The sequence below is a fragment of the Gavia stellata genome, chromosome 22, assembly GCF_030936135.1.
Source record: "Gavia stellata isolate bGavSte3 chromosome 22, bGavSte3.hap2, whole genome shotgun sequence".
Classification (NCBI taxonomy): domain Eukaryota; kingdom Metazoa; phylum Chordata; class Aves; order Gaviiformes; family Gaviidae; genus Gavia; species Gavia stellata.
The window spans coordinates 9,253,638-9,273,505 of NC_082615.1; the positions used below are offsets into that span (position 1 = coordinate 9,253,638).

Below are 19,868 nucleotides of genomic sequence, written 5' to 3' on the forward strand. Positions count from 1 at the left end.
TCATCTAGGAGTGAAATAAATAAATAAATAAAACTCCTTCCACCCCCCAAAAATAAGCAAAATAATCATATATGTATATGTATTTGTCTTACCTTTTATTCTTCACCAGTCCTTTGACAGAACATTGTCATCTAGTCACTAACACTTAAGAAAAATGAGAAATATTTTGACATTCATTTCTCTTAATAGAGTTCTGCTATATGGAACCTCATTTGTCAGTACATGAGTGGATCAAAACCTGAATCTGAACTGCTAGAACCAAAACACTTACATTTATCATATGTAATTTTGTATTCTGCCTTGTAGCATTATAGATCCCATTCACTGGACCATTCTTACAGCATCTTGTATGTAAAATACTCTAGTGTGGACATGCACGTTAATACGATCTAGCCCATAAGCACTAAAACATTCCAGACGTGTCCAAAAGCCTTTCTTCGTTTTCAAACCTATGACAGGTTTTCTCAGACTCCATTAGGACTGTGATTTTTCATTTGTCATTTTTAATCTATTATAATCGCACTGTATGGTTAGTTGCTTTTCCAGACGTAGTGTTCACCACCAAACTGCCTCAGCGTATTACAGCTTCCCTTATATTGATTAATGCAATAAAGTGGGACTTTTCATTTTATTGCATTAGCACTTGTTTTTATTAGGCTAATGTAGCAATTTAATAACCTTGCATGCTAATGTGAGAAAATAAAGAAAGCTGTACCTACTCTCAGTAGTCATAATGGAGAGGGTTGGATAAATGAGGCTCTTGCAGTACCATTGTCCCATTTTGCTTCAATTTTGCTCGTTTATCCCAGAATAAAACCAGAACTATGCTAAAGAAATACTCTGTTTGAGAACAAAAATGTGCTACAATCGTGGGACAAAATTCTACTCTTGGCTATGTGGATAACTCACTCCTATGGAGCTGTTTTAAATAACTTAGCGACATGCAATTACCTTGACTATAGCCAGGTATAACTACACAGGATTTGGCCCCACAAACCAAAAATTTACATCAGCTGAGAAACAGACTCTTTTACAGTAGCTGCTAGTTATTCGGCTAAATATCCCCAAAGAACTGGCAAAATAAGACTGTAGCTTTGTATGGTACAAACTTTTGCTTTGAGCATATTGCATCATCTTCCCTGTCTATTTCTTGTCCACTGTTATTAACCTTCTGAAATCTGACAATATGTGCCCCTTCCAAAGCTTTGGGATGTAAGGGAAGTTTTCGTGAAGATTTCAGTGGATCAGCACAAAAAATATGCAGAGAATTAAGTTAACTTCCCTTGTTTAGTGTCTCAGGGATTCTGGGCTTTAGAGTAGCAGAAAGTCCTGAACTTGCTGGCCTTAAGGCCATGTTGTCATGTGCAGCTGCTCAGAACTCAGTGAAGTCACTGCTTCCACGGGTGAGAGCAGTACCATCCATGGGAGTACTACTTCAGTCCCTGGGACAACCATTGTGGGGGTGTTTCTCTGAAAGGCAGCTAAGGTAGAAAAGGAGTCTTTTGGATTTCCCTGTAGGAGAGCAGGAGCATCACTTGATATAGATGGGATTTTTTGTGAGTTTATGGCAAAGAGAAATGTTTCTTCATGGCTACATATGTATGTTTTCTTTGTTGATGAACACAGAAGCATTAGGCAGTCTCAGCTCACTGTATATAGATAGCTGGCAAGAATGTGATATTTTCATTAAGTATCCTTACTGACACATGATTAAGCTTTACAGCAAGTGAGACCATCAGAGCCTAAGTGTAAATTCTTTCATTAAGTAATACTAACATCAGAATTTTAGCTTGAAAGACAAGATGCTATTTACCATTGCAGTTACTGGGGGCAGAACTTCTTTATCCACATGACTGCCTTCACCACTGGTTTTGAAAACTAGCAGATTTGTGCTTGGCAAGAATGCAGCAACCTGAACTTACACCAGTGTCGCATAACAAAATACGGCCCTAAGCTAAAAATTAAATGTGAATACATTAATACTCTACAAAGTTGTCTGTAATGGCAGTCAGAAGAATACGCAGGGAAGATGAAAGCTGCAGGGCTTAATCCTGATCCGTTCCAATCCCAGAGGTTAGTGACATCCTTGGAGATGCATCTGTGTAGCGCGACAGTGAATGCTTGCCACTGTCCTCCTGTTTCCTCCACATACACAGTAGCAGCCTGGAAAGTGGTGGCCAGTGTTGTGCAGCTGGTCTCTGAAATCACAGTAGATAGTAACATTTCTAGGCTTATTAGCATGTGAGTGATGGACAACGAGGGAAGCTAGTCTGATTTCCATGTCATTTTTAAGGTAGTCAGCAATCTGGAGGCTCAAAAATTTTGTAAACCACTGGGATAGAGAAACATAAGGTTGTATGAAACTCTACCAGTTTGATGACACCAAAGCACTTTGCGATTGGTGAGTTCCAGTTGGTTCCTCTTGGCTGCTCACAGGAGACCTAAGAACTGGCCTCCCCACACAGGCTATAAATGCAGCTGACCCTTCATCTCTGCAACAGCACACAACATGCAGGGTAGCCACTCTGCGGCTGTTACAACTGCCCACAGGCTATCAGGATAGCAAATGTCTTCTCTTTCCACCCTTTCACGGGGCTTACTCTAGCTGCTATACTAAATGGCAGCAAATACATATTTATATCCCTGGCATAGTGAGCCCATTGGAAGGTATGCTTGACTCCAAACTTGCACTAGAAACTAGATCTGTGTATTTAGTGAGTAAGCAAACCGTTTGTTGGTGGCTGTGATTACGTACATGGCCTCTATGCCAGCAAGAAGGAAGCATGTCTCCCCTGCAGACGGATCTCTTAATACCTTGAATCTACCATTACTTTGAGTCAGAAAACTGGTGCAACAATTTTTTCTCATTATAATGAAAGTATGAAAATAGTCAAGTCTGGAATTAAAAAGCTCCTCTCTCATACACACAGTTTCATCCTCCTATTTGTGATGAGATTGTCTGTTTTTTAACATCAAGATTGAGATTGTAGCTAGCAGCAAATCAGTGAGAAAAAGTCTTTTGTAGGTTGAAGGTATGTGGGACAGAAACCGCAGCTTCTTGCCTCATGAGTGCAGTGCTGAGCAGACCGTAGACTCTAGGGCAGGAATTGCCAACTTTTGTTCAGGCCTCTGCTGGGAGCAGATTTTCAGAAGTCATTTTACTCAGAGCATGTTTCTCTGGCTACAGAGCTAGCTCTGGACGTAGGAAGATGTTCACTTGCTGCTTTGCACTTGGTTTCCTACCTAACTGTAGGAGAGTCATTTAGCCTCCTGGTGTCTCAACAAAACGCAGAAGGAGCAGTAGTGTGATCTTAGTGAGGTACTGAGAGTGTCAGTACAGTACAGGCTGACAGCAGCTCTGACACTACAGCAGCAGAGGCCACTTATGTACTGAAGAGAAATAGCCATTGTCTAGTCAGTCACTACAGGAGCTTCTAGGAGCTGATTGTGAGCTCTTTGTTAATAATCATTATGATTAATTACCTAGCTGCCACAAGGCAAAGGAAACTTATTGTACAAGTAACAACAGCAGACTTAAAAACAACTGCCATTTTTTCCTGCATGCCCAGATGTAAAAATCCTCTAAAGTCAAGAAGTATCAGAGGCAAGAAAATATTTTAAAACTTTTTCCTGCTCCTTTGTGTTTCATTTCTGTTTATTTCCTGTGTTCAATAGACTGGAAAGACTGCAGTGGAAGAGAACCTCGGCACAAGGGACACACTGAGGCCCTGGAATGTCTCCTTCAGCAGGTTCGAGCAGCTCATCAGCATTATAATTGCAGAGGTAAGGATAAATATCTATGTGGTAGGGCACCAGCTGAAGCCTCTGTGGCGCCTGTAATTTTAGCAGTTTTCTAACTAGGTCATACCTTCTCATTCATCAGGAAAAGAAAGATATTAATATTGGCCCATCTGGAATCACTTTAGAGCACTATCTTGCTCTTAACCCTTGAAATTAGTTGGATGAAAACATCTGAAAGCTAGAATGCACACAAGCACAGACGCACCCTTTCTTCTTCTGTACTCTACACACCTATTGATTTGTTTTTTCCTACAAATAAGTTTCACACAGGATTTCGCTAAAATGTTTCAAGGATCTCTCTTTTACTTTTTCGTATAAAGACATACTTCAGAGAGTTAACAACTGTTTTGGATCAAAAGAGGGGACTTGGCTACCTCCAAATGGGAGACACTAAGTACTCTAGTGGATGTGATGCCAATCTATAATGAAAAATACTTGCACAATGCAGTGGGAAGATAAGATTGCTACATTTTCAAATAGAATGGATCAAAACTAGGAGAGAGTTCAAATCTCAGCCAGCTCTTTGCTCTTCATTCATGAGAAACAGACTGTGCCTTTAATAGCTCAAGAGCCAAGGCAACAGCTTGGCATTCTTTTTAAAGCATATATAAAAACTCCTGTTCTATACGGGTTGTTGAAAAGTACTATGTATTTTCTTAAAATAAACTTCTAACTGGAATAATGCTTCACTGCAAAGGAACTGAAAAGTTGAACTACCATGAAGTTTTAATTTTTCTTCACCTGGTATGACTGCTATGTCAAGCTGCATCAATTGATTTAAAATCATAGAAATACTTAGGGCTAAAATAATCTGGCTGAAATGGAAAGATGCGGCCTTTGTTCTTTACGTGCAAATATGTCACTATCACAATGATCCACAGTCTGCCACAGCCCATTGTAACCATAGCAACTTAAACTATTCAGCTATGATGCTTGGAAAGGGAAAGGAGATATTGCAAGAAAATGTTGTTTCTCTAATTAAAATTCATACAAGCATTATCATTTGCAGGTGGTCTTGGTACTGAAAATACAGATGATGTATTCTATCTCTTACGTAGCTTTTTCATGCTATTAAAGAAGTCTTTTCTCCATAGTACATTTTTTCCTTTCTGAAGTTAGTGCATATCTCAGGTCTTTCAGGCCACCTTCCTAGTCAACAGCGAATAAGTGATGGAATATCTGAGAATATTCTTAGTATAAATTGTTTTACTGACATACCAGACCGGAACAGAAGCAGTTATAAACAACATCCAGAAAATCCCACCTTTTGAGAATCTGACACCAATGCCTGGTTCTTATAAAATTCCACTGCTCCAGAAATTAACCCCAGTCTCAAAGCAAAGCACAGACGACTCTGTTGTTGATTTCCTAACTCCTTTCCCTTAAATAATAAGTAACAACAATATAGAAAATCTGTTTAGCTCAGAACATTTTCTTGCATGTCTGAAAGAGGATGTGGACCCTTACATGTGGCAGTACTACACTCTGGAGTCAGCCTGAGCAACACCCTTGCCTCCAACCAAATAAAAATCTCAGAATTGCTCGTAACGCTAGCATTACACAGCAGTATATTTTGGATAAATCAGGACTGTAACATAATAGGAGAGCCTTTGGAACTTGCCTTAAATGTATGACTGATGTCAATCCCTTGTATTTCAATAATTTGGTAAAGAATCAAGACAAAGATTTTGAAGAAAAAGTAAGAATTACGACATCATTTTTACTCTGAAATTTGATTCTGGTATTTATCAACCTCAGTGAAATCTGAGGCATTTGATCAAGGATCTGAGATAAGCTACAGTATATGACTGACAAGCCCAAATAATGGCTTTCACTTCATATAATACAGAGGCCTGAGCTAGATTCTTAATTAATGTAAATTAGCATGATTTGACTGACATGGATAGAAGTCATCAGGGATATGCTGTTATACATAAGCTGAGGACCTGCCCAGGCATTTATCCATCCTTTACCATGCTTCTTTTTACCACACTTCTCTTTACCACACCCTTCTTTGATTATATGTTAATATTGTAACTTCTGACTTCCTCATTTGTTTTAGAGATGTCAGTAAATAGCTGGACATCATCTGTAGAGTATCCTTGAATCTGGTTACAACCACTGATTTGCTGTGGTTTACAAATGAGAGCAGAATCAAACTCTGCATGAGTTAAAGCTAGGTGAAGACAGAGACAAGGCTCAAACCTGGAGTCTTGGCACCTTGGCTCTTCACTAAGTGATTCCTCTGTGGGATACCACACTCATGATGCTCAGGCTGGCTGAAGGAGAGTGGAGGAGGAGTGCAAGAGAGGTGGAAGAAACTAAGAGGGTAATGGATCTAAAAGGTCTGAGATTGCTTGGATAACAGGCAAACGCCTCGGAATACAGAGGAGCTAGAAGAGCAAGGCTGTGTGCTATTGCTCCAGCATGGTCTGGGAGGGTTAAATTGCCCAGATTCCAGGCAGATCTCTTGCCCAAGTCTGTTCATTCAGGCTTTGCACTGCAGCCTGCATTTTGCCCTATGCTTTGCATTTCAGGGGCTGAAGAAAACAAGCTTACAAAAATACCAGGAAGAATACATTGGAATGTACAGTGAGTTTAAGAGCTTTTGGAATTAGATCAGCTGTTGCTTTTGAACCTGCTCTGTGATACGATGAAATCTCCTAGGGAATTACTTAGGAAGCTTTGCTTTCATATGTTTAATCTTCTGGAAAACCCTGATGATTACAAACAACAGTCATCCATTTGTCTTCATAATACCATGCTACAGACTATCATAACTGAGTTACTACAATTCTATGTCCTGGCAATACTTCAAATGTATTTTTTTAAAGTATTTTTTTCTTGTAGATCATTCTTTCTAGACAATTCTGAGTGGATTAAGTAATTGTGTGATGCTTCATTAAGAAAGAAACCCAGCTCTTCAGTAAAATGCTTACCAGATATTTTCTTTCTGAAATTTAGTTGAAATGTATTTTACTAGACAAGTCAGAGGTGAAATAAAAATGTTCTAATTGTAATTTGATTCACAAGCACAGCACATAGTTCTATTGCATTTAACAAAGAGAAGGATCTCTGATTCCACAGGGCATTTAAAATGTTTAGATTGTGATTATTTGTGAAAATATACAAAAGCAAGCTTGAGAGCCAAGCCATAGACTGAGAAGGTTCAGGTAAGGAATTTAAGAAGTTACAATTTCAGCTGTTGAGCCAGACTTTGTAATCCAAAATATACCACCCAGTAATATGACTGTCATGCCAATAGCTTCTTCATGAGATACAGAATCTTCTTTTGAAAGACATCCCACCTTGAGGTGAGGTAATACAGAATCTATCATGGTCTCAAGCTATTGAGATGTCTGGCCACTACTTACACCCTTAACTTCTGCGTGGAATTATGTCTCCATGCACATTATCCAAGTGTCAGTTGTCTGCACTACTAAAAATGTGCAGCTTTAAATTGAGTTTGAATTTGTCTGGAAGTTTCCAGCTATTTGATGTATTTTCATAAGGTTACACAGTCAGTGAAAACTCTAAAGCCCATTTTATGCCCTCCACTAGGATTTCAGTGGGATCTAGCTCATCTTATGCTAATTTGCTTCCTTATTCAGGGTCACCCTAAATGATATTTAGCTGTTCCACAGACTGTCTGATTTATGGGGCTAAGATCTCAGATAATTTTGCACTGAGGTAATTCCATTTACTTCACATCTGCCCCACTTGAGGAGAGGCACCCGCTTGTCTAGTGATAGGACAAAGAATTCCAGATGATCTCCCTCCTCAGAGAAATGGCATGGCATAACAGACATTCCTCTAGGGCAGAGACCCTAGATGCATACTAGCAGCCTGAGTATGCAACTTTGTTCTTATCCTTCCACAACCGACTTACGTTGCTTTTAAGTATCTGTTGTATTTAAGTGAACTGCAAAGCAACATTTATATATCCTACCTGAAAAGAGAAAAACTGCTGATGTTGTAAATATACCTTTGTAGTTAATTGCCTACTTCAATCCAGGTTTGAATGCTTCTGATCTAAATCTAATCACTGGAAACTCTCTAATCTCGGCCACTATTTGTTTGCTCCTGAGCTCCTATTAAAAGAGCTCACAATTCTATTGCTCTATCATTTAATAATATAAACTTATTTTGTTGTTACTGGTGCTTTTCTATAAAGGTTACTCTATGTTATTTATTAGTTAATTAAATAACAAAGTTCCATTTCCTGTAGATCCAAATTATCCTCTAATCTCAGCTCCACGATTTTTGGCTTCTAGACACACTATACTGTAAAACAAAAGCAAATAGCAATGTAGGAGAGTTTACAGTCTCCATCTAGTTCTACGTTGTTTCTTTTGCTGTTGGCTTCTGCAAAGCTGTGGACTAAACCCAAACCACTGAATAGCCCAATAACATATATTTCACTTGTAATGTGCCCTCTTACTTTAATGCTGCAGTCTCTGCGTGTTTTATACAGAATTATGTTGCTTTGCCTTCAGCAATTTCCTCCTCCATTCCCTCCATCTTTAATATAGAAGAAAATAAAATTTCATAATTAGAATGAAATTTATATTCCTAAATTGGTCTTAACCTTGGAAGAAGGAAACAGTAAGACAGGAGTTTTCATGCAGCATTTGGTTTACATTACTGTGATATACTGAAAAAAGTTCACAGTAAAATAAAAATTATCTGAGGAGATATGGATAGAAAAACAAATTATTTTTTTAAAAGGAAAAGAAAGCAAAGATCAGTTGCATTAAAGGAGCAGTCATGAATTTGGATGAGTCTATTAAAACTAAACTGAACAGCGCATTGGAGAATACGCCATGGAGAACAAGTTTGCACTGGAAAGACAATGGATTTGATGATCTAATAAGTCTCATACATCTGAATTGTATGATTTCACCTCCAATAGAACCTTGTTCTCTTTGTACTTGCTGTTCAGCAGAGTGGTAATTATTGCTAACAATGTCTCTTCTTTCTGTGGTTTTCAATGCACAAATTATGATGCAAATTTATTCATCATTTAAAAATATGTTGAGCACTTCCACAGATGGGGTTTTGACAAGAGCAAATTTAGATGTTCTTCAAATGTTCAAACTTAGAACTCACTAGGGAGACACAGATAGACACCTCCTATTTTGCATTGGAGGTAAGTGGGAAGTAAGTTACTCTGAAAACACCTAAGCAGACTGATAAGCAGCTTTCAGCAAACAGTTCTTCATGAGTCATATTTTTTCCCCCACTGGAGAAGGGTGTCCCTTCAAATGTTTCACGCTCCAGTCCGGATGGGTCTCCTTGCTTCATCCAAATAAACAGTCAGATCCTGGAAAACTGAGATGTAGTTTCACAGTTACATTGTTCTTTTTGTCTTTCTTTTCAGATCACAATAAATATCTGAAGAATTAATTCTTTTTTTAAACTAAATGTTTCTGCTGTTTCTCTTACAACAGCACTAAACAGGAGGGACATCGCAAAAGACAATGCAAATAAACCTCAGTTTTAAGCGCCTGTTCCTCTTAAATGCCATATGTGGACGGCAACAACTGACAATACATTACACATTATACAGTCCTGTATGTTCCTGACTGCCATCTATTGGCATACCCTCTATAAGCTGCTTACAGGTATACAGGTGGACACAGCTGTTTCACAGAGCTTGCGACTTTCAGTTCCCGCTGGAAGATTTTTCTTTGGCTTGCAAGGAAACTCAGGCCATGCGTGAGAGAAGGAAAGGCATTAAGTCAAATTCATGAAAGTGAAAAATAGTACAATGTATAAAAATTTAACCACATTTTTTAGAATATTGGGCAAATATTTGAATTTATACAATTCTTCTATTGAAAGAGCTGGTCCAGAGATCCTTGCAGGCACACAGCAGGTCTCAGCTTTGACATGAAGTGAACAAATGAGTTAAGCACCTCTTCCTTGGATTCCAGATTACTAGGGAGCAAATGTAACTGTGAAAGCTCTGAAGCAATACAGGTGAGTGGAAATTGTTGTGATGGGGAAAAAAAAATATCCAAACAAAAGCACGTGCATTTAATGTGATACAGAGAAAGATGAGGATCAATCTACTTGTTTCCTCAAAGCTTTTACTTAGATTAGAATGGTGATGCTGTGATGTTAGTGATTGCCAGGGCACCAATTATTCAGTTCTTAGAAGCGTAAGGTATCTATGGACAGAAACTGAGGAATTACAACACCCTAAAATGTTGACTGATGGTTTGATTCTCTTCTTGGGTTTTTGAGACCACTTGCAAAATTCATATCAATTCTGAACATTAAAAGTATGTGGTACTGCTTCAAGCTATACTTTGCTTAGGAGCAAAACATTTTTAGCGAGTCTGAGTTTGCTGCAAGTAAGGAAATTGTGTGCTGTCGCGTATCACTAAGATAATGAAAATATAAGCAAAAGATTGTATTTGAGCATGTTTCTAAATGTTGTCTTTTGAAAGGAATTTAGTGGGCACTGACTGAAATTTAGAATTGTGGTTCAGGAGACAAAGGTTCTTTATGACACACTAACTGAAATTTAAGCACTGGGTTTGGTTTGCTTTTTATTTTCCATTTTAGAAAGTTCTAAATTACAGAATGCTGGTCGCAAGCAATCAGTTTCCAGAAGCCTGAAGCACCTTTTCCATTCATCGAACAAGTTTGTGAAGACTCTGAAACGGTTTGTCATTCATTTTATCTCTCAAACATTCTGAGTTTTAGCTAAAAGTTGTTGCTCTTACGTAATAGTGAAAAGCACCTTAGAAATATATGTGAAGATTCCGCTACCAATGAAACAGCAATCAATCAGAATTAACCTGGTAAAATCACATACATGGAAGACTGGTGCAGCTGATAGGGAAATAATGCTCCAGTTCCTACTGAAATCAATAGAATCTTTTCATTGTTACTGTTGAAAATGGATTTGAATTGTAACAGAGTGAAATATTCTGTGCAAACACAAAGTGCAGTTACTGAGGTATTTTGGAAGTACTGCCTCTTGCTGCTCAGTAATGCAACTATGGTATTTATTTCATTCATAATATAAAATGCAGGGCTCAGATAACATGTTTTAATAGTCCACTAACAGAAGGAAAACACATCTAGAATTCTCTAACATCTTTAGCTAGGTTTGCAACCCAGTGTGGCCCAAATAACCCTCAGCCTTCATAATTTGTTTTAGCAAATGGAAGTTGCTTATGCTGGATTATTTCTTCTTTCATTGTCAGGAGTGTTCAGTTTGCTTTTTCTTCTTTGTATTTTGATAAGAGTTTGATTCTTTCAGCAGAACTCTCCAGAGTCTTTAAATCCCCTAAGGCAACTACTTAACGTATGTAACTAATTGCAAGGATAAATATTGAAAGGAATGATCTCTATAAACAGTTTTGCAAATATGCTGGCCACATTACACTCAATTACACTACACCCGCCTGATTTCAATTGAGTTACTTCAGATTTTCTCTGAAGTAAATGGGCGCAGAACTAAGCCCATTAATGATAAAAGGTTTTGGTAAAATTTCTGATATCTAAAGGGCATAAAGCCTCCATTGTGTACTGTTTACTCTGGCAAAACTCTTACTAAAACTGATGTCAGTGGCTTGCACAGATTCATAATTTCTTAGATTCCTGTAGTCTCACATCATCTAAAGTGATAAGCTTCCCAAATATTTTTCAGAATTCACTGGCTGAAGTTGCATGATCTATATAACACAGAAGTTAAGACCAGATGATTCAATTTGTCTCCTCAGAACTTAACAAGGCCAAGTGCCGGGTCCTGCACTTCGGTCACAACAACACCAGGCAACACTACAGGCTTGGGGATGAGTGACTGGAAAGCTGCCCGGTGGAAAAGGACCTGGGGGTGTTGGTTGACAGCCAGCTGAATATGAGCCAGCAGTGTGCCCAGGTGGCCAAGAAGGCCAACGGCATCCTGGCCTGTATCAGAAATAGTGTGGCCAGCAGGAGTAGGGAGGTGATCGTGCCCCTGTACTCGGCGCTGGTGAGGCCGCACCTCGAATACTGTGTTCAGTTTTGGGCCCCTCACTCCAGGAAGGACATAGAGGTGCTGGAGCGTGTCCAGAGAAGGGCGACAAAGCTGGTGAGGGGTCTGGAGCACAAGTCTGATGAGGAGCAGCTGAGGGAGCTGGGGTTGTTCAGTCTGGAGAAGAGGAGGCTGAGGGGAGACCTCATCGCTCTCTACAACTGCCTGAAAGGGGGTTGTGGTGAGGTGGGTGTTGGTCTCTTCTCCCAAGTGACAAGTGATAGGACAAGAGGAAATGGCCTCAAGTTGCTCCAAGGGAGGTTTAGGCTGGATATTAGGAAAAACTTCTTTCCTGAGAGAGTGGTGAATCATTGGAACAGGCTGCCCAGGGAGGTGGTGGAGTCACCATCCCTGGAGGTGTTCAAGGAACGTGTGGATGTGGCACTCCAGGACATGGTTTAAATGGGCATGGTGGGGTTGGGGTGATGGTTGGACTTGATGATCCTACAGGTCTTTTCCAACCTTAATGATTATGTGATTCTGTGATCTATGATTCTTTGACTAAAATTTGGCGTGGATGTGAATACACATGAAAGGTGTTTGACAATGTTTCCTTCTTTCTTTAGGGGACTCTACTTATCTGTTATATTTTTTTACAAAGACAATTTATTAGTAACCAATGAAGATCAAATCCCAATTGTGGAAATTGATGACTCTCACAGTAGTTCAGTTATGCAGGATTTCCTGTGGTTCACAAAGGTAACGGGAGCTTAATTTCATATACTGCTTCTACAAATTTGTTGCCAGCAGTGCATAGGCCTTAGCTCATCATTCTGAATATAAGAAATGACGTCATTAAAAAGCTAAATGATGAAGTGCTTTACCTTTCACTCATGTTAAAATGCAATTTTCACAAACCATTTATATGGGTTAAATTCTGACTGGGTCACTGACAGTGGCACAATTAGCTCTTTTAAATGTATGATCCTACATAAGTGATTGCTACTTGGGTACATAAATGTTTTATGAACGCTTAGAGGAAGAGCCTAAAGTAATAACTAGAAGTTTTAAAGTTGGTATTATGGTTATGCCATCATTCAAGATATCTTCACACTATTTTTATACTCCAAAGAACAGTAAATCAATTTTACACATTAGTCCAAAAAGCAATTGAAATAGGTGCACGATGTTTACAGAACAACTTCTGTGTCTGATTCAGTACCTGTTTCACGTTTATCTAGGCAACTCATTGCCATCCACAGAAACTCAAAATGAGCAATACCTACTGATTTTTCCAAGTCCAAAATGCTTTTATTTCATTTCTGCTTTTCTAAATGCTGAGAACAAAAACTGATTGAACTGGATATATTTTTGCAGTTGTCTTGCATGTGGGATGATATCAGATGGCTAAGGCAGAATATGTCTATATCCGTGTCCTCATCAACAGCACTTCAAGCCAGGCAAAAGATGCTTTCAGCAGCAGCACAGCTACAGGTTGGTTGCATTGCATATTTCTAGCTGTTAATTTAGTGACTTTGTGATCTCTAAGGGATAGTACTGCCAGCTGTCCTATGGTTCACCACCCCCCACTGGCCTGTTCTTCGGAGCAATGTTACCATCTATGGTGAAATGAGCTACTGAGCCTCTGTTGTCAGCTGGAAGGAAGGAGTTACTTTAAAAGTAAAGAGTAGGAAAAAGAAAGGAAAGAAACAATAGTGGCAGACAAAGAAACAAACAGATATGAACCCAGTAAATAATGACCAAAGCCTGTGGGTTAGCAGATTGGGAATTCAAGAGGTATAATCCTAGTATTTGCTGCTCAAAAGCCCCTTAGAAGGCCTATTCCTTATTAGTTATTAATATATTAATGAAGCATTTGAACTCTGGGTAAGATTTAGCACTCTCTTGTGCTATACGGGAACCTGCAGCAGTAGGTAGCTTCTGTCCCCGACAGCAAGGACAAGTAGACTGCTGAAGTTGCCAGAATAGTACTCTTGATTCACCCATGGCTTACAAACTGCTCAAGTACAGCTTCTAGGGCAGAACTACACTGACAAACAGGATGGCTATGCTGTTGTGGATGGTCAGCGGGGAAATAAAAATCAATCTTTCATTAGGTTCTTAATTGAGCTGCCAAAATTTTGTGGTGAAATGTACCTTTGCGCAGAGAACCAGTCAGAGACCTGTATAGACCCTTAAAAACAGAGACTGAGAGAGATTAAGTGGTGCACAGATCTTGTGCTGACCCCTCAGCACAGTGGTAGGGACAACAGCACTTCAAGCACTATTCCTGTCATGTTAAGGCATAGCAGTGACTCTCAGGACTGTTCCATTACAACCTGTGCTACAGATACAACCTGAGTGGTACTGAACAGGCCACTTAATCCTTCTGTGTCTTGGTCCACTATTTGTTACATAAATAGTAATTACACTTTCTCCAGCAGAACATTTATTGTAAAGCTTTTGAAGAATGGGTTTCATGATAACATGAAATCTCTAGTTGGAAGGCAGACACTTTCATAAAATATTTACTTTTGTGGGAAAATACATTTTCAAAAAGATGTGTGCATGATTCTTACAGAAAAAGTACATCCAGGCCTCGTTTTCTCCTACCTTTTGTTTGAATGAAGTCACCAAAGCTTCCCAGAAAAATCTATGGTAGATTCATGGAATTAATGAAGATCTTCATATTGCTTGGCTCATGTATTAGCCACACAGCCATCCCTCTTGTTATTGCCAGTCAATGCAATAAGCTAGGTTTTATAGCAGCTATGAGAGCCAGATACTTTGTGGCCATTATTAAGAATATCCATGTGGGGTTTGTTTTACACCTTTTGGCAAAGCACACTGTGCAGGAGAGTAGCCTTCCTGGGCAACCACCTGTCTTGACTGATTTCCCCAAAGTATCCCGAAATGTATGGAATGCCAGTCTGTTGTACCTTTATTGGAAGACCACCTGTGTTAAGCAGCAGCTGCTTGTCAGTCCTTTGAGCTGTCACTAGAGAAAGTTTTAACTATATCTGCTGAATGTTCCCGCTGGTGTGGTTAGCTCAGCTTAAGTAGCACGTATTCCTTTGGTTAGCTCAGTTTCATTCCCTTTGTGCAGACTGCCTTTAACAGAGCATTGCTAGTATGCAATAGATAACCAAGATTCCTAGTACATTGTGTTATTATTTGCTACCAGAGATGTTAAGAGCAGAGCTTGAAGCACAGAAATACAGCAAATGTGTCCATGTGGTATATTGCTCTGTCGAATTTCTGGCAAATTTATTGTCCTTAATGTTTGTTCTGTTAGCTTGGTCCCCTGATGAACACGGGGATTGTCACCAATCTGCCAACCTCTAACGGTGTGTGGCCTAATGGGATCCACCAATGGAAGGATCTCAATAAAGCTTATACGGTTGAATACATTTTATTGAGGCAGTTAATAGACTGACTCTGCAGGAATCTAGGACAGAATGGAAAGGATCAGTGACAACACAGCTGCTAAGGGACTAGATCAGTAGATTCAGAGACAACAGGGACTGTAATTTTGCCTGTTGTTACCACCAGACAACTAAAGCAAACAAAACACAAGTGATGGGATGCCAAGCTAAGAAGACACAAAACTTTTTTAGTATATGAATTAAGTCACATATTCATATTAGTAGGTACCCCCATTCTCTGTGCTGGAATGCCATTCAGATTATACAGCCAGTGACAGTAAAGAACTGTTTGTTTTCATCTAGGCACATTCATATGTTGCAGTGATTATTAGGACAACTAGATGGCTAACATCTACCTGCAATGATTTGTCTCACCTGTAGACACATGGATTAATACAAAGCACGTACTCAAAACACCCCGTGTTAATCAGTTATGGAAGCTAACCTCAAAGGGCAGAACAGTTTAAAAAAGAAGAGGGGAGGTGCCATGTAGACATCAACAGTATGCCCTGGAGAGGGACGCAGAAAGCTAAAATAGCTAAGTTATGCCACATAAAGGGCAGTAACTGTGCTGACTACCTGGGCTTTATAAACAATTTAATAATACAGTTTATAAGTAAATATTGCCTGCTAAGTACAGATAAATAAATTCAGGATAATCTATCCATTTACAATGTTATTAAGTTACTGTACAGCACTTCCCTAAACATACAATGTGCTACACTGTGAATTCAAGTTTTCATTTTAAACTACCCCCATCCCTACCCAGATTACTGTAGATCTCTTGAAAAGTCACAAAGTAATGAGCATATTTTAAATGTTAGGCATTTTTCTTTAAGACATCTGGGAATCTCTTCAGTGGCTGGTCACTGGATTGAGTGTGTTTGCACCTACAAGCAGATGCCTTACTGTGTGAGGAAAGGGATTTTGACCAAAATATGTATTTTATGTGGAGTCTTTTAAAATTACTTTTCTTTAATCCTCACATATTTTCCTGGAGAGCTTTGCACTGGTAGTTTGTTAGTTTCTGACGGTTTTGTCTAGCACATTCTTGGTATCTGAAGTAAAAGGAAAAGGGTCCACGTCTCTTCAAATTCCTCTGTGTTCCTTCACAAACACACCCCACAGTTTAGCTCCAGAATTATTTACATTGAACACAGATACAAGGGCCTCTTGCTTTTGTTGCTGAAAATAATCTGAATAATTTTAAAACAGAGAACAGAATAATGACCCTAACAGAAAACATTTGAAGTGTCCGATATGAATGATTTGGGGATAGAGGAAGAATTTTGTATCACCTCTGACACTTGGTTATGGGGAGGTTAAGATAAGCACCTAGCTCTTCAGTAAGTTCAAATCAGAAGGGCTTCCTTGATACCAAAGGAATCACCACTAGACCAACACTGAATGCTTTTGAAAATTGCATCCTTTATCTTTACATGACTGGGCAAAATAGGAAGTTCTGTCCAAATAAGTGAATTACTTTGCAGTGTTTCCTTTTACAAAGGCATTGGGCTGTAATAGTGTTTCTGATGTTCTCTATTAAATGTTGTACTAAACACTGCTGGACCAAATAATTCAGAGGATCCACAATTCAATCCACAAACACAACCTAGGGAAAAACTTTTCTGTTTGCCACTGAATGATACGACTGTAGGGCAAGGGTTTGAGAAATACTGTATGTCTAGTTTTTATTGAAGTCAATAGGACTGATGTCAGTGAGCACAAAGTTAAGTTTCCAAAAATACCACTCTCCTGATAGGCGATAAATAACTTTCATTTTATAATTTGCTTGCTTTCCAGAATTTACTGGGAACTCACAACTTAGGCAGAATTTTTTATGAGCCAATCAAGGATCGACATGGCAATATGCTGATAGTTACTATAAGAGAAGTGGAGAGTCTTTACTCATTTTTTAATGGCAAATGGATGCAGGTATCCAAACTACAAAGCCAGAGGAAATCCCTTTCAACTCCAGAGGAGCCAACAGCATTAGACATCTTGCTCATAACAATCCAGGTAGTGCTTTGCTTCTCTTACTGTATGTTATTTGCTTTTGTAAAGCCTATGCCAGAGCCCTGATTTTTGGAAGAGTCTTGTAGAATTTTAGGCCTTAATCCAGTGCCCAATAAAATTAATGGCAAGGCTCCCATCGAAAGCAAAGACTTATATTACTTCCAGTGGGTCTGGGATCAGATCCTTAATATTTAAAATATCCATGAGATTCTAAAGAAATTACTTCAAAGTCCTAGCAGAGAATAGTACAGTTTCTATCAGTTTCGGGAAACCATGCTATAGAATTCTGTAGCAAGGGATATAAAAACCTTTAAAATTCTCTGGGATGTTCTTAAGCACCTATACAGACACTTACAATTTCTACACTCCATAAGATTTTTCCATCCAACCTTGAACACTAAATCCAGGTTTAAAACTTTACTGTTCTACTTAATAAACTTGTTCTGTGGGGTTGAGAGTTCCTTGGAACCTGGTACAGTTGCTAAAGAATTCTTTACTGACCATAACCCCCCTTTAATTTCTGCATAACATGCCCCTAGACTTCACAATTAGAAAAATACCAAGGTAAGGATTGATCTTAGAAGTTGCTTTGCATAGTCAGTTCAGTTAACATCATTGAGAGCCATGGGTTTTCAGGCCTTCAAGAATCAGGGTATCTGTAAACTCATGTTAAAAATAGATAGCTCACATAAGGATTAATACATGTTTTCTGTAGGTAACAGCAACCTATTTCTCACAAAATGTCAGTAGCCAATCTCTCTAAAACTCAGTTGCATAGTTACCCAAAATACTGCAAGACAAATTATTGGCTTAGTTCCTTTTTTAGTAACCTCAACTAGACGATGACTGCTGTGGTTAATTTTTGAATTAGAGGCACTCTCCTGGGCAAAGACTGTGCTTTTCGTACCGGGAACTGACAGGCAATCAAAAGATACATTACCAGGTTTTAGAAATGTTAAAAAATTTCCAAAAGACAATAAAACTTACCTGATCTATGTTAGATTTAATGTATTAAAATGTGTTAAAGGTGTAGAAAAATGTCAATCTGGGCAAAAGTTTTATATTAGGAAACCCAAAATACAGGCCTGATCAGGTTTCCAAAGAGATCCTAGTGGAAAAAATGTTCCCCTAATGGTTTACACATTCCTATCTAATGCCCACCCTTTCTTGTATTACTTGTTTAATCATCGAATGGGTATTTTGTTCATGAAGTGCTTGTGAAAATGAGGGTCTAATTGCATTGGTCAGAGCCAAGCATAGCACTGGCAGATAATTTGATGGTTCCAAAAGTAAAGGCGTAAGGCCAGGTGTCTTAATCCTCACCCATTGCAGAAGCACACATTTCTCAGCATGGCAGCAGACATCATTTTTAGGGTAGTTTTGGGGGACTGCTATACAGAGCCCTAAAAATGTCTCCTGGCTTCAGCAAATATGCCATCATTATTAATTCCGTCTAAGCTCTATTTGTTGATAAAGATATTTGTTCAGAAATCACAGTCATTAATTAAACTTTGCAAACCACCAACCCTCATGCTCATAGAGATCTTCCTGTTGACAGCAGGTGATACAGAACAGGTTTTCGAGAGATGTAGGCTGTGACTCTAGATGCATTTCTTTGGTGACAGTACTGGCTTGTGCAGCCCAGGTGACAGCTTTTTCCCAATGGGGCTTTGCTCCATCTGTGTACCTACACACCAAACATGAGCCAGGGAACTGCTCTGGCTGAAAAATGACTGCTCCTTTTCCTGAGTTGTTTTTCAGCTGAATCAGTTCCCTGACCCAGCTCGCTGCTGAAATGGTCAGACAGGAGTGCAGAGGTGGGTGTCATTTAAGCTAGTTTAAATACTACGGTTGTAGAAGACTGAAACCTCAGTTTTATAGAGCCAATTTCTGCATGACAGGGAGAGCTTAGAGAACCTGTGTATGGCTTTAAGTAAAAAGTTGTCCAAGTGCATCCAAACTACTAGAGATTATTTATATGATTAAGCATGTGCTTAAATGCTTAGCGAAGTGGGCACACTCTTGAAACAAAAAGACGGCTGTAAAAACATTTGTTGCTTTTTGATCCCAAACCCTTCCGCTTATGTGGAAAAAAAATGAGATTTTTATGTAGGACTGATTCTCTTAAAACAGGACATACTTTCCTATCACAAACGAAGTCAGCAACGCCTCCCTCCTGGCTTGTATCTGGGTTACCTTAAACTCTGCAGTTCTGTGGATCAAATCAAAGTGCTTGTGTTGCAGAAGTTGCCTAATGTCCTGTGTCATGTTAAAATCCGAGACAACAGCAATGTCTCCAAGTAAGTGAATATATACATATTTGCACACACATATGTAGAGAGAGAACATTTGTTTTAGGTTTGAAACAACTGACCAAATTTAAACGCTAAGGCAATTTTGCCATTGCAAAATTATAGCTGCCAGCAAAATCTGGCTCAGGTGTGTACCATCACAGAGATCAGCGCTGAGCTAAATGGTGCACCTGTGTGTTTCCAGCGATCTGTAGGCCTATCCAGAACACATACACATGAGCCCATTGGCCTATGGGTGCTCAAGTTCTGCACAGTGGTAATGATCTTCTATGTATCTGTTAGGAAGATCATAGCCTGCAGCCCTGATTCAGCCGCCAGTGAATTCAATGTCACCCCTTCTAT

The 19,868-nt window shown here is 39.1% G+C and overlaps 1 protein-coding gene across 2 annotated transcripts in view; it reads left to right on the forward strand.

Moving 5' to 3' along the window:
* Positions 1 to 19,868, forward strand: part of ANKFN1 (ankyrin repeat and fibronectin type III domain containing 1) — a 69,554-nt gene that overhangs the window by 36,398 nt on the left and 13,288 nt on the right. For both annotated transcript variants that reach the window (XM_059828312.1, XM_059828311.1), the window contains 6 exons: positions 3,676 to 3,783; positions 10,375 to 10,474; positions 12,400 to 12,532; positions 13,151 to 13,267; positions 17,002 to 17,217; positions 19,348 to 19,514. In XM_059828312.1, coding sequence (XP_059684295.1) covers positions 3,676 to 3,783; positions 10,375 to 10,474; positions 12,400 to 12,532; positions 13,151 to 13,267; positions 17,002 to 17,217; positions 19,348 to 19,514 — 841 coding nt within the window. The remainder of the gene's footprint in view (positions 1 to 3,675; positions 3,784 to 10,374; positions 10,475 to 12,399; positions 12,533 to 13,150; positions 13,268 to 17,001; positions 17,218 to 19,347; positions 19,515 to 19,868) is intronic.